Below are 12,041 nucleotides of genomic sequence, written 5' to 3'. Positions count from 1 at the left end.
CAGCGAGTGCTGGACGGAGCAGTGAGTGACAACAACCCCGCCCACATTTAAGAGGACTGTCTGAACACACCGAGGGTCTAGGTACCATGTCTGAAGGTACTGTACTGAAAGTGTTTGGTGGAAACAGGGCTTATCTGTCTTTCCTCTGCTCTGTTTCAGTGTTGTGGACAGCACCGCANTCTAGGTACCATGTCTGAAGGCTTACTGCTGGTTCCAAAGGTGCTGGACTGAAAGGGTTTGGTGGAAACAGGGCTTATCTGTCTTTCCTCTGCTCTGTTTCAGTGTTGTGGACAGCACCGCACCCACACACAAATAACAGTGCTGTCCATGGTTCTGAAACAACAGCTAGGTGACTGTCACATTCATCTCCACTACTAGGGTTTTTCTTTTTTTCAAATTCTCTAGAGAAACATGAAACTTAAAAGAGAGGGCAAAAAATATACGTCATTCCTGATTGAGATGTGTTGGACAAACATAAAAAGGCCTGGATGAAAATGCGAAATTACTTCATATTCATTTATCTGTTGTCTCATTTTACGTGTACATGTATCTGACCTGATCCCGTCCTTTCCTCAGCAGAACCATCTCCTGCTGCACCTCCCCTGCGTGGCTGGTTGCCTTCGCCACCTCACATCTCTCCAGGTCTCTCTCCGCGAGCAGCTGCTCGATGTGCTGCTGCTTCTCCTTCAGAGCCTCCTGCAGCGCTGTGGTGCCAGAGATCTTACGAGCGTACCGAGCAGATGTCTCCGTCAGCTGGAAGGAGGAGAAGGATACAGTGACAGATTTAAACATTTACATGTTATCTGACACTGTCTTCCAGACCAAAGTGCAACCTGGTGTTTAAACTGTGTCGGAGGCTCCTTGAAATTTTCGATACTCAGTCCCACCATGGAGAATTTACTAACTGCAATGACTTCTTTCAAGTCAAGAGAAAAAGTCAAAAAGAGTTGGATAACAGCAGTGTGAGTCTCACCAGTCCTGCCCGGCTGGGTTTGCCGCTGATGGAGGAGGTGGCAGAGCTAAGTGTGCTGACAGAGGAAGCGCTCGGGCTCCTCTTGAGCGTGGACTTCCTCCGTGAGCTCTTTGACTTGGTCGGCGTGGTGCAGGGAAAGCCGATACGTGTCACCTTGTGCGTTGGAGCAAACAGACCGTACCTGGGCATGCACTGAAAGTATCTGAGAGGAAGAAACTGGAGCTTTAGGAACATTTTCTTCGCAGGTTATAGCATGATTGTGTTAAAACAAATGTTAAACATGTGTCCTCTGTCAGTGGTCTTTACCTGGTGCCTGCGACAGCTCCATCATTCTTGCCAAGCGGTTCATCCAGCTCCACTCCACACCACTCCCCCTTGGCAAAGTCTGTCTCTCCCAGAAACCGCACCACTCCTGCCTTGTTACCACCAACCTACACACAAAAACCAAATGATTAATCATGTTCTTCAGTCCTCTATTTAACGTTAAAGTCGTCACTCTGTGGATACGGTGTCTCACGCTCCACTCCAACAGTTTTTTGCTTTAACTTATCATAATTAAGTAAATGCTGACTACACAACGTAATGGCGATAGAATAAAGACCCCATCTGTGTTTAGACTGGTTCCCTGTATGCCTCATTTTCACTATGCAACTCTCTCTGCCAGCTGGTAAAATCTCCTGGGAAATTAAACACTTAATATCCAGCACAAAGGAAGTGCATTAACCATTGCAAAGAGGATAGTGCCTTTGTTTTCCTCCACGGTAACTGACGGTAGTTGTCCCCAGCTACCGAAGAGCATCACTGTAAGTTCTTTGCAGTTACTGTCCCCAGTAGCAGAAATGGCAGACAGTGGAACAACCAAAGTAATTGTGGAGGACAAAGTGCACTCTGTGTCGTTGGGGGTTGCCAGGCTCTGAGAAAAAGAAAAGTGATGCGGTTGTCTTTGCAACAGCGGCGCCAACAATAATACCACGTGGAATGTATATGGAATGATATTATAACAAATTGTACCAGTAAAATAAATTCTTGTTGACCTCCACGAACACTTGGGGCAGTTTGGAATTAGGCCTGCCACTATAACTTATTTTGTTGATGATATTTAGTCTTATAAAATGTGATATGGATCACAGGCCCCAAAAATGACTTTAACATAATCATTCATTCAGAGTACATTAGGTGATTTCTCATCGTGCTTCTTACCAGCACACGGTCTCCGAGCCTCAGCTCCCTCCTCTTCTTCATTGACTCTGTGTCTGAGATGTTAGACACTGACTCGCTGGACGTGAGCATTCGGTTAAGTGCAGTCTTTATGCCGGTCCCTTGAGCTGAACAAAGAAAAACACCTTCACTCCTCTGATAAACACACAGTTCATACTCCTGTTTTCACTGACGTATTAGGATGTTACCAGTTGAGGTATTGCCAGCAGGTGCAGGCTCGCTCGGTGCAGAGGCTGCTGGCGCCGGACTGGCCTGCCTCCCGTTGGCCTCCTTCTCTGGCAGTGCAGTCTTGGATAGCTTTGACGGCCGTGTGAATATCCCCCTCCCGTCCTCACACTGGAAGTACCGGACCCCTGCCACAGACCCGTCGTTCTTCCCGATGGCCTCGTCCAGCACAATCCCAGCCCACTGCCCGGGAGCAAACTGCGTGCCGCCGATGAACTGCACGTAGCCGGGCTTGTTGCCGTTGACCCAGACCCTGTCCCCGACCTGGAAGTCTGCCGCTCCATCCTGGGTTGGGGAGGTCACAGTGCCAGGGGACTTCTCTGGAGGAACTGGCTTTGAAGCACCTGCAGTCAGAAGTGCAATAGACAGCAAAAACAAGTGCTACGTTCACATTTTTGTTCAGTGTGAATAAGTTTATAGGGTGCTTAATCACTTAAAAGATAAGCACTGTTTTCTCTCCCATCACATGGAGGTCAGAGGATCACGTCCACATCTCTATGGTGTACTCTCCAACAGTTGCTGGCTGATTAAAGGATGGACTTTGTAATCTGATTGACACCCCGCTGTGGTTTAGAGCGGCCTAAGGCCCCGATCAGACAGTGTGCTTTTTAGCAGGCAAGCAGACGGATTGTCGTCCTTGTTTTCAATGAGAGTGAAGCTTTTTGCTCTCTGACTCTGCATTCCTGTGCGCCTCCTGTTTTTCCACTCTATGCACCTCGTGTTTTTGCAGGAGCGCCCTCATCACAACAAGTTGTGATGACTTTAAGTCAGAGCAGAGAAGCACCCGACATCATTTGTGGGGGTTATTTCATTGTCTAATTTTATAAAATGAGAAGACAGGTGATTGGGTGGCTGCAGTGCGGCATGCCTCATCTGTTGCAACCTGCAGAAAGTGCTCTGTCTGATCAGGCCTTAACACAACATCCCACATCGTCTTTAAAGCTGCCTGATATTCCCTTTGTTTACGAAGTATTTCAAACACATTCTCTTGTCTCTTCCTGTTGTGTTGTATGTATGCACACTCATCGCATCATCCACTAATATTTCCTCAGATATTAAGTAAAAAAGTATTTGAATAATTTCATACCAGAAGATGGAGACGTCTTTGATGGCACCCCAGACGGTCGGACTATTTTGCTCGGGGGTTTGAGCCCGCTGACTTTGCCTGGTGTACTCATGGCTCCTTGTTTTTCCATGGATAGTGTCGGGGGATCTGTGGGGTGTCGGGCCTGATCAAGGTGGGGGACTAGGCCTTCCCCACCACCCCACAAAGTCCCAATGTGATGTGAAGGGAACTGGAAAACAGAAAAAGTCCCATGAATCAGCTGAAACAGAAAACAACATTTTTGTGGAATGTCACACAAAAGCGCCTCTGTATCTTTCTGACCTCCTTCAGATCTACACACCCTCCCCGACTCTTAGATCCTGTTTTGCAATCCAGCTCACATCACCATCTGCCCGCTTGACTACCATCAGCCGTTCTGCCGCCCGCCTCTGGAACTCTCTCCCCCATGACATTCGCAATATCACCTCCCTTTCTACTTCCAAATCCTGTCTGAAAACTCCTTCTCAAGCCGGCATATTCGGTCTGATTTAATGGTGACACACATATCGAGACTTGCACGGATGATGACTCAGTGATGATGATTTTATACCTCATTTTTATAATTGTAATAATAATAATCCCCGACCAGCGTCATCAGCACAGCAATTGAATTGAATGCCCAATTTTCTGAAGATATGGCCAAGAGGTACAAGACAGATAATAAATACAAGGGGACCTAAGACAGAGCCCTGAGGAACACCACTAGGAACTGGAAAAGAGTTGGATCTGAAATTTCTAATTTGAACAAAGTGAGTACAGCCAGAGAAATATGATTTAACCCAGTCGAGAGCGGTACCAGTGATACCAGTGGTAGCTAGTCTCTCTAGAAGGATGTTATGTGAGATTATTATTACTGTTATTAAATATCAGTTAACGGAGATGGTTTGACAAACAAAAAAGGTCCATTTCATGTTATATTCTGTTAACTGTAAGTCATATATTGCTGCCGACCACTTTCAGAGTCTTAAACCTCATTACAGTCCATATTTTCTCAGCTAACTTTGTCACAGATACCTTCATTGTGCTTGGTAATATAAGCAGAAACTCAATTAATTAAACCTTCTATAAGCAAACATGGATGTGGCTGTTCCTGTCATTACAAAGTTCACTCTCAGTCTCAAATGTGATGGTTCAAGTTGTCAAGTTGATCTTCATCAGGGCTTCAACTAATGCTAATTTTTATTGTCAATAAACCTGCTGGTTATTTCCATGATTAATTCATTAATTGTTTGGCCGGTAAAATTTTAAAAAATACTGAAAATTTGTCCATTGCTATCACAATTTCTGTGTTTTGTCCAAATGCTGTCCAAAACTCAAAAACATTACATTCATAATCACATAAAATCAACGATACAGATCACAATTTTGTATCTATTGTTTTAACGACTGTACACCTGTTTTCATTTTAAACCATTTTTTAAAAGAAAAACAGAAATTTACTGTGACACTTTCTATTTCATAATTAAGATTTTTGACTTTTTTAATACTCTCTCTTTTCTCTGGTGTTTATTGTTACACAACAAGATACCAAGGATAATAATTCCTTGAATGTGAAAATAAAAAATAGCAGTAAAACTGATTCTGAGAAGCTATTTCCAGTGAATTTGAGGCACTTTTACTAAACTACATAAAAAAACTGAGATCATTCTTCTGTTGACCAACTAACCAATAATAAAAATCCACTGAGTCAGTAAAAGAGAGGGAAATACTTTTTATAGCCACTGTACTCCACCCATAACTACATCAGTATCTGTGAGAGCTGCTCCACATATCAAACCCTGCCCTGTTATAATGACACTCTCTGAACACCTCCTACTGTTAGTCACAACCCACTGTATATTAACAAGCTATTTATCATCACCCATGTAATAAATGTGAAGCCCAGCTGACCTCGTGTCACGTTGTGTACAGTTAGACTCTCTAATGTTTCTACTATAACAGCCATAAAAAAACAAATACCTTAGAATTTATGGAACTAAATGTAGTGAAGCTGATTTTCCACCTCAGACACTGAAGCAAAGTCAGTAGATATAAAAAGTCTACACACCCTTATGAAACCGCATGTTCTTTAAATGTAAAGACAAGAATCCATTTAGGAAATCCAGACAGAAAAATAGTTATTAGGAACATTTTAAATTAAAAAAAACTACAACACCCTGAGTGCATGCACCCTGCCCGGTTAATATTTTGTGGAAGCATCTTTTTGCATTTGTTAGTGTTGAGTCTCCGTTAAGTTTACACGTCTAGACTTAAGAATGTTGTCCCACCCTTGTTTGCAGATTAAAATTCCTTCAGATTGCCAGGGGATCTCCTGTGCACAGCTCTCTTTAGGTCATTACACATTTCTGATGGGACTGAGGTCTCAGCTCTGACTGGACCATGATTTTCATTTTTTGAAGCCATGCTGCGGTCAACTTGGACGTGTGCTTTGGGTCTTTGTCATGTTGGAATGTGAAACTCTGCTTCATCTTCAGCTTTCTGACAGAGGCCGGCAAGTTTTGCACTACAATATCTTGATATTTGGAGATATCATTATCCCGTCTATCTTGAAAAGAGCCCCTGGTCGAGCCGAAGAGAAGCTGGCCTCAAAGCATGATGCATGCATGCTTCACAGTGGGTAGGGTATTCCTCTGTATTGGCTTTGAGCGAGAGCTGGCACAATATTAGATTTTAAATACAAGATTACTGTGGCGAAAAGTGTTCATGATAACAATATTATCCCGGTATATACAGATAATAGAGGGGGGAAACTGCCATCAGTCCAAATCATCTTATTGTGAGTTTTGTCTCTTTCTGTGGTGAATGAATTACACTCAAAATACAAGTGTAGGCTGGTGGAGAGTTTACAACCATAACTGTACAAAAGAGCAATTACAGTTAATGGTTAGTGAAAGTCAACCAGATGGCACTGGGGGAGGGAGACAAAGTGACAACAGAAAGAAATGTAAATGATTTAAGACAGTGGTTCCCAACTGGTCCAGCCACAGGGTCCAGATTTCTCCTTAGTCATCAGTTCAAGGTCCACACAGTTCAATACATACAGCGTCATACTTGTGTTTGGCCACGTCATCGAGCTAGTTTGCTGTCTCTAGCCCTTTTTAGATAGGAGTTGTGCAGATTAGCAGGAAAGCCCAATCAGTGTTTTTTCAGCATTGGCAGTATAAAAACAAAATCGGGGAGTGCAGCAAAATGCCGCCTGCCTACTTTTGTTTATACAGAATGTGCCTTTTTCAGGGCAATGGTTGGCGTGAGCAAGTAACAAAACGTGTAGCTCAGCGTGTGACGTAAACAGTGACGTGGGAGGGAAGCCGCGGCTGGTCAGTCCTTCGGAGATTCTCTCTCGTAAGTCGGCCCGTTCTTCACCGTCCCCGTCATCTGACGGTTAATGGCCTCTTCGTTTGCGAGGACAAGGAGGGCGCACAATTCCTTGTCTCCCCAGTAGCTCATCTTTACAGTGTCTGTCAGGTTTGTGTTTCCCTCTTGCTACTAGCTGCTCGCTAATTCCTGCTATCAGCTGTTTCCTGTTTATCCACCGCCAGTGGCTCGCACGTGCGGCGTCATCAACAGCTCCTCCCACAACTCATCAACAGCCCCTCCCGTGGCAGAAGGCCACCTCGGTCTGTTTAAACTGCCAATATGTCTACCCTACGAGGCAGAAAATTGGGCACCTGGGATCAACTCGCCAATCCGGCTCTGTGTGTCTAAACGCTCGCAGCTGGCCGGCAAAACAGCCCAACATTCGCCGAAAATCTGGCAGTGTAAAAGGGGCTACTGTCAAGTAGCTGTCTGTTAGTCATTCACCCTACAGCAAGAAACGGCACATCAGAATAAAAGCTCTGTACCAGAAATTCACTGTACTTCAAAATAAAGTGTGTTCTTTACAAACTTGACACCTTTGCCAGACACTTGCGGTCCATTCAGAATGGACCCGTGACCCACTTTTGGACCGTGACCCACCAGTTGGGAACCACTAAGAGATGCTGCATTATTTACACAACATTATCATGTGTGTATTATTAACATGATATCAACATTTTACTTTTAAATAATACCATTTTCCTCAATAGTGGTATATCAAGAAGCCCTTTTATGCCAACCATATCTTTAAGAATTAAAGCTGAAAAGTTCAACCTTTGTCTCATCAGACTATCACACAACATGGTTTGCATTGACTGATTAGGTCTTTTGGCATAATTTAGACAAGCTTTGAGGTTCCCTCTTGGAAGAAAGGGTTTCCATCTTGCCACCCTTCCCCACAGATGTGGAGATCACAGGCGCACCTATACCAGCACCTGCCAGACATTCCTGTAGTTCCTTTAATGCTGCTGTTGGTCTCCTTATAGCCTCCCTGGTTAGCTTTCACCTCATCCTCTCATCAACTCTGGAGGGTTGTGATGATGGTTTTGACAGCGCTCCATGGTACATCTAATGCCTTCTATATTCTTTTACATCCCTGTCCTGAACAATTAGATCTGGCAGTGTCGTTGTTAACTCTTTGAGGAACATGGCTCTAGCAGTAGGATGCAACCCCAAACACTCCAGCAAATCCTACAGCAACAACTGACTTCACTGGTTTTAATCAGAATCACTTTCATTGATGGCAGGTGTCTGCTACGTACCTACAAGCATGATTTTGAATGTGATTGGTTAACTTTGAACACAGCTAGAGCCCCTGTTATAAAAGATGTGCAGACATATGATCAGGGTGTTTTAGTTTTCTTTAATTTAAGGTCCAGTGTGTACGATTTCGGGGAATTTAGTGGCATCTGTCAGTGAAGATCGCAGATTGCATCCAGCCTAAACTTCTCCTGGTTAGAATTCCTTCAGTTTTCAGTGTTCCTGAGGTTTTTACCAGGAGCTGAATTATCCACAGAGGTCTCTTCCTCTCCGAAATAAACAAGCCCTATGACTTGAGCCACTAAAAACACTGAATAAAGCAGTTTCACATTAAAAAATCTGATAATTCAGTAGCCGATGCGAAAAAGCAAAAATGTAAATGGCCTTGTCTAGAGCCAGTGTTTGGTTTGGCCCATCTGGGCTACTGTAGAAACATGGAGATGCAACATGGTGATCCCCGTAGATGAGGACCTTCTCCCTATGTAGACATAAAAGGCGAATTCTAAGGTAACGAAAACACAACAATTATTATTTTCAGGTGATTATACACTAAAGAAAACACAGTGATTATATCATATTCAGTTTTTTCTAATATACCCCCCTAAATCCTGCACACTGGACCTTTAAATATTACTAGTAAAAAAATATTTGTCTCTGGATTTGTGTTTGTTGTAAGCTCACATTAAAGATGGAACAAGTCTGACACTTATGTTGTTGATCTTGCTGTCTTAACATTTCAAACCCTGCAATTTCATAAGCATGTGTAGCCTTTTTATATCCACTGTAAAACCTTAATTTCTCCGCAGGTCTTGTACCGTAGGTGTCGAGCAGCAGCGTGACCACGCGGCCATTTTATTCATAAAGCAGATGATTCACTCCGAGTGCAACTAGGTCAACACAGATAATATGTTTCATACAGTACAGTAGAGGCTGTGTTTTTACATATCACACGCTACATTTAAGAGCACTCCACTGATTCAGCAGCCAGTAACACTGTTGGACTCACACTGGGACCGTTTATAGAATTATAAGAATTATAAAATCAGCAGAACCAGAGATTACACTCACTCAAGTACTGTATTTAAGTACATGTTTGACGCAGTAGTACTTTACTTGAGCATTTCCCTTTAATGCAACTTTATACTTCTACTCCACCACATCTCAGAGGTTAGACTAATATTGTACTTTTTACTCCACTACATCTCTCTGACAGCTTTCATCCCCTTCCTGTCCGGTGATGTATCTCCAGATTTTTGTTAAATGTTTGTGACAAACTGAAGGATGAAGAGTTCCTTCATGTGCTGAGGAAATTCTCCTCCCTCTTAAGCAAAATTAACTCTTTAAAAAAACCTCTTTTATCAGCTGGAAAATGCTTTGTCACAAATACCGTACACAATAGGGTACTTAACCTGGTGAAGGCCTGCTGACTGAACCGTGGTTTATCAAATAAAGGAATTCCCTTTTTCTCCACCTATGGATATTTTCCACTACAAGTTTCTGAAGGTGTGCATGAGCCTCTATATTCCACGATATACGGAATAAAACTATTATTATTATCAGTAACAATGACCTTTAAAGGAATGTTTTTTGGTTAAACAAACATTTTATAATAACTGAAACTTATAACTTTTTTTTTTCATACACGTATGGGTAAAAAATCTCTCATTTGAAAATTAACAAAGGTGAGATACTCTGTCCGGTAGCGTTCTTTTTCAATAACATAGATAACCAGATGTACCGTCAATATTCAGCCTATAGCACGGTATATCGTGTACCGCTGCAACTCCACTCACAGGACAGCCACGCTACAAACATGATGATCTTCAAGAATACGATGCGTTGCTTCACATTAAACTACCCAACAGTGTATAAAGGAGTTAAAATGAGCACAACCTTAAACATCTACAGCAGGAAAATGCCATGTACACATTAATGCAGCAGGAATATTGATTCGGAAAACACCAACAGGGAACAGCGTACTGCACAATGAATACTTTTACTTTAAGTATGTTTTGAAGAAGCAAACTCTTACGGAAGTAAGGTTTTGATTGCATGACTTCAAACAGCCTTCTTCCATCTCCGAAATATCACCTGCGTCCGTCCATCCCTCTCCTCTTCAGCTGCAGAGACTCATTCAAACATTCATCACTTCCAGACTGGACGACTGCAACAGTCTCCTCTATGGTTCATCATCCAAACCTCTGACTGTATCACCCGTCCTTCTTAACCTCCACTGGCTCCCTCTCCCCCAGCGTATCCACTTCAAACTCCTCATCATCACCTCAACAACCTGGCTCCTCCCACCTGTCTGAGCTCCTCCAATGTCCTGCTCCCTCCTCACCAGGACTAAACACAGCACCTGGAGGGGACAGGGCCTTCTCCACTGCTGCTCCCTCCCTCTGGAGCTCACTCGCTAAAGTCATCAGAATCTCCCCCTCACGCTCCAACTTCAAGAAATCCCTTAAAACACCTCTTCAAAACTGCGTTCTTCTTCTTCCTCTCTAGCATTGTCTCCCATCTTATGGATTATTTCATCTTTGTTCTGGTGCTGTTCTTCTTTGTAAAGTGTCTTTGGGTATCCAGAAAAAGAGCTAAATAAATCCAGTGTATTATTATATTTATTAGTGGTAGTAGTACCTTTACTTAAGTAAGGTTTTTATGGCAGGACTTTACCTGTGGTGGAGTATTTCCACAGTATGGTATAAGTACTTTTGCTTAAGTACAGGAATACTTCTTCTACAACTGACTGTGTTGCAGGTGAAATATGTAGCTGACATTTTCCACATAACCATCCAATAAAAGCTTGTTTTATTTTAAATTTATATCTGTTTTGTAGCATCTTTTTTTGCACCTAAAGCACAGGAGGAAAACAGGTGTGTTTCAGTCCATCCAGTGAGCAGGTAACCTGAGCAACCTGCTGTAACATTACCTCAACACTGCTGCTCCCCCCGCCCAGCCGGTGCTGCAGGACCAAAACAACAAGCACACCTACAGCTGTCAAACCCCTCCTGTGTCCCCCTGTATCTGCTAACACCTCAGCCTCCTGTATCTCCAGCCTTACACCATCACACATGACCCGTTACATGTTAAATAAATCACTGCTGATGCTTTGTTGGCCGACCAACAGATGATGAGACACCGTGTTGTTTGTGTCTGGGCTGGGCTCTACTTGCTGCATCTCTGGAGCCACTAACTTAGTAACACTTCTTATTAAACACCCTACGTGTTAAATATCGAAGTGTCAGGTTATTTTGATCACACATGTTATTCAACAGAGTGCTTAAACTTATCTCTTGGTGTCGTATCTGGTGTCTGGAGCTTTGGTCCCTGTTGGAATGCGCTCCAACTGCCAAAGCTAGCTAGCTTCACGTTAGCATCAAACAACGCCCTACAGAGAAGGTGTTTAAATATAAATAAAGGCAGACAGGTGTGTAGAAAGTTGTCGTGGAAGCTTACTTGGTCTCCGCTGGTGAACTGAGGCTCAGTAAAGGATGGTGTGGGTGGGTGCAGCCGTGTCTTTGCACCGTTACATGTTTTTCCAGCCGCTCATCGTTTCTCAGCCCAGCCCCAGCATGACGTCATCGTGGCAACTATTGATGCTTTCATGGACTGCTCCTAAACTCGGACATCCTAACTTCTTTTTTCAACCCATATTTACGTCGGCTAATTGTGGGGTTTACGGAACCCTGGAACCATAATTTGGAAAAATAAATTATGAAACAGGCAGTTGCACAAGTTTAAGGATTATCTTATTGTGATAGGCAGCAAAGAGAGAAAGCCTTTCTTGATTTTACTTGAGTTTTAAGTTGTTTTAAACTGTCTTTTATTTCCTCAGTTTTTATACACTAAAGTGTTTTTTTTATCAGTTCTTTTAAAAGTTGTTGTTTTAATGCCTTGTCTGTT

The 12,041-nt window shown here is 43.0% G+C and overlaps 1 protein-coding gene across 3 annotated transcripts in view; it reads right to left on the bottom strand.

Moving 5' to 3' along the window:
• The window catches only part of clip1b (CAP-GLY domain containing linker protein 1b), a 47,478-nt gene extending 35,771 nt beyond the window's left edge, over positions 1-11,707 (bottom strand). For all 3 annotated transcript variants that reach the window (XM_050053440.1, XM_050053441.1, XM_050053442.1), the window contains exons 1-7: positions 11,595-11,707; positions 3,504-3,711; positions 2,380-2,760; positions 2,174-2,298; positions 1,280-1,404; positions 974-1,175; positions 556-753 (exon numbers count right to left, since the gene is read on the bottom strand). In XM_050053440.1, coding sequence (XP_049909397.1) covers positions 556-753; positions 974-1,175; positions 1,280-1,404; positions 2,174-2,298; positions 2,380-2,760; positions 3,504-3,612 — 1,140 coding nt within the window. In that variant the 5' untranslated portion in view covers positions 3,613-3,711; positions 11,595-11,707. The remainder of the gene's footprint in view (positions 1-555; positions 754-973; positions 1,176-1,279; positions 1,405-2,173; positions 2,299-2,379; positions 2,761-3,503; positions 3,712-11,594) is intronic.
• Positions 11,708-12,041: the final 334 nt, after the last annotated feature.

This window comes from Epinephelus moara, chromosome 9 (genome assembly GCF_006386435.1).
Source record: "Epinephelus moara isolate mb chromosome 9, YSFRI_EMoa_1.0, whole genome shotgun sequence".
NCBI classification, from domain to species: Eukaryota; Metazoa; Chordata; class Actinopteri; order Perciformes; family Serranidae; genus Epinephelus; species Epinephelus moara.
The sequence above is the reverse complement of the archived record's forward strand: the minus strand, read 5'-3'. Positions and strand labels throughout refer to the sequence as shown.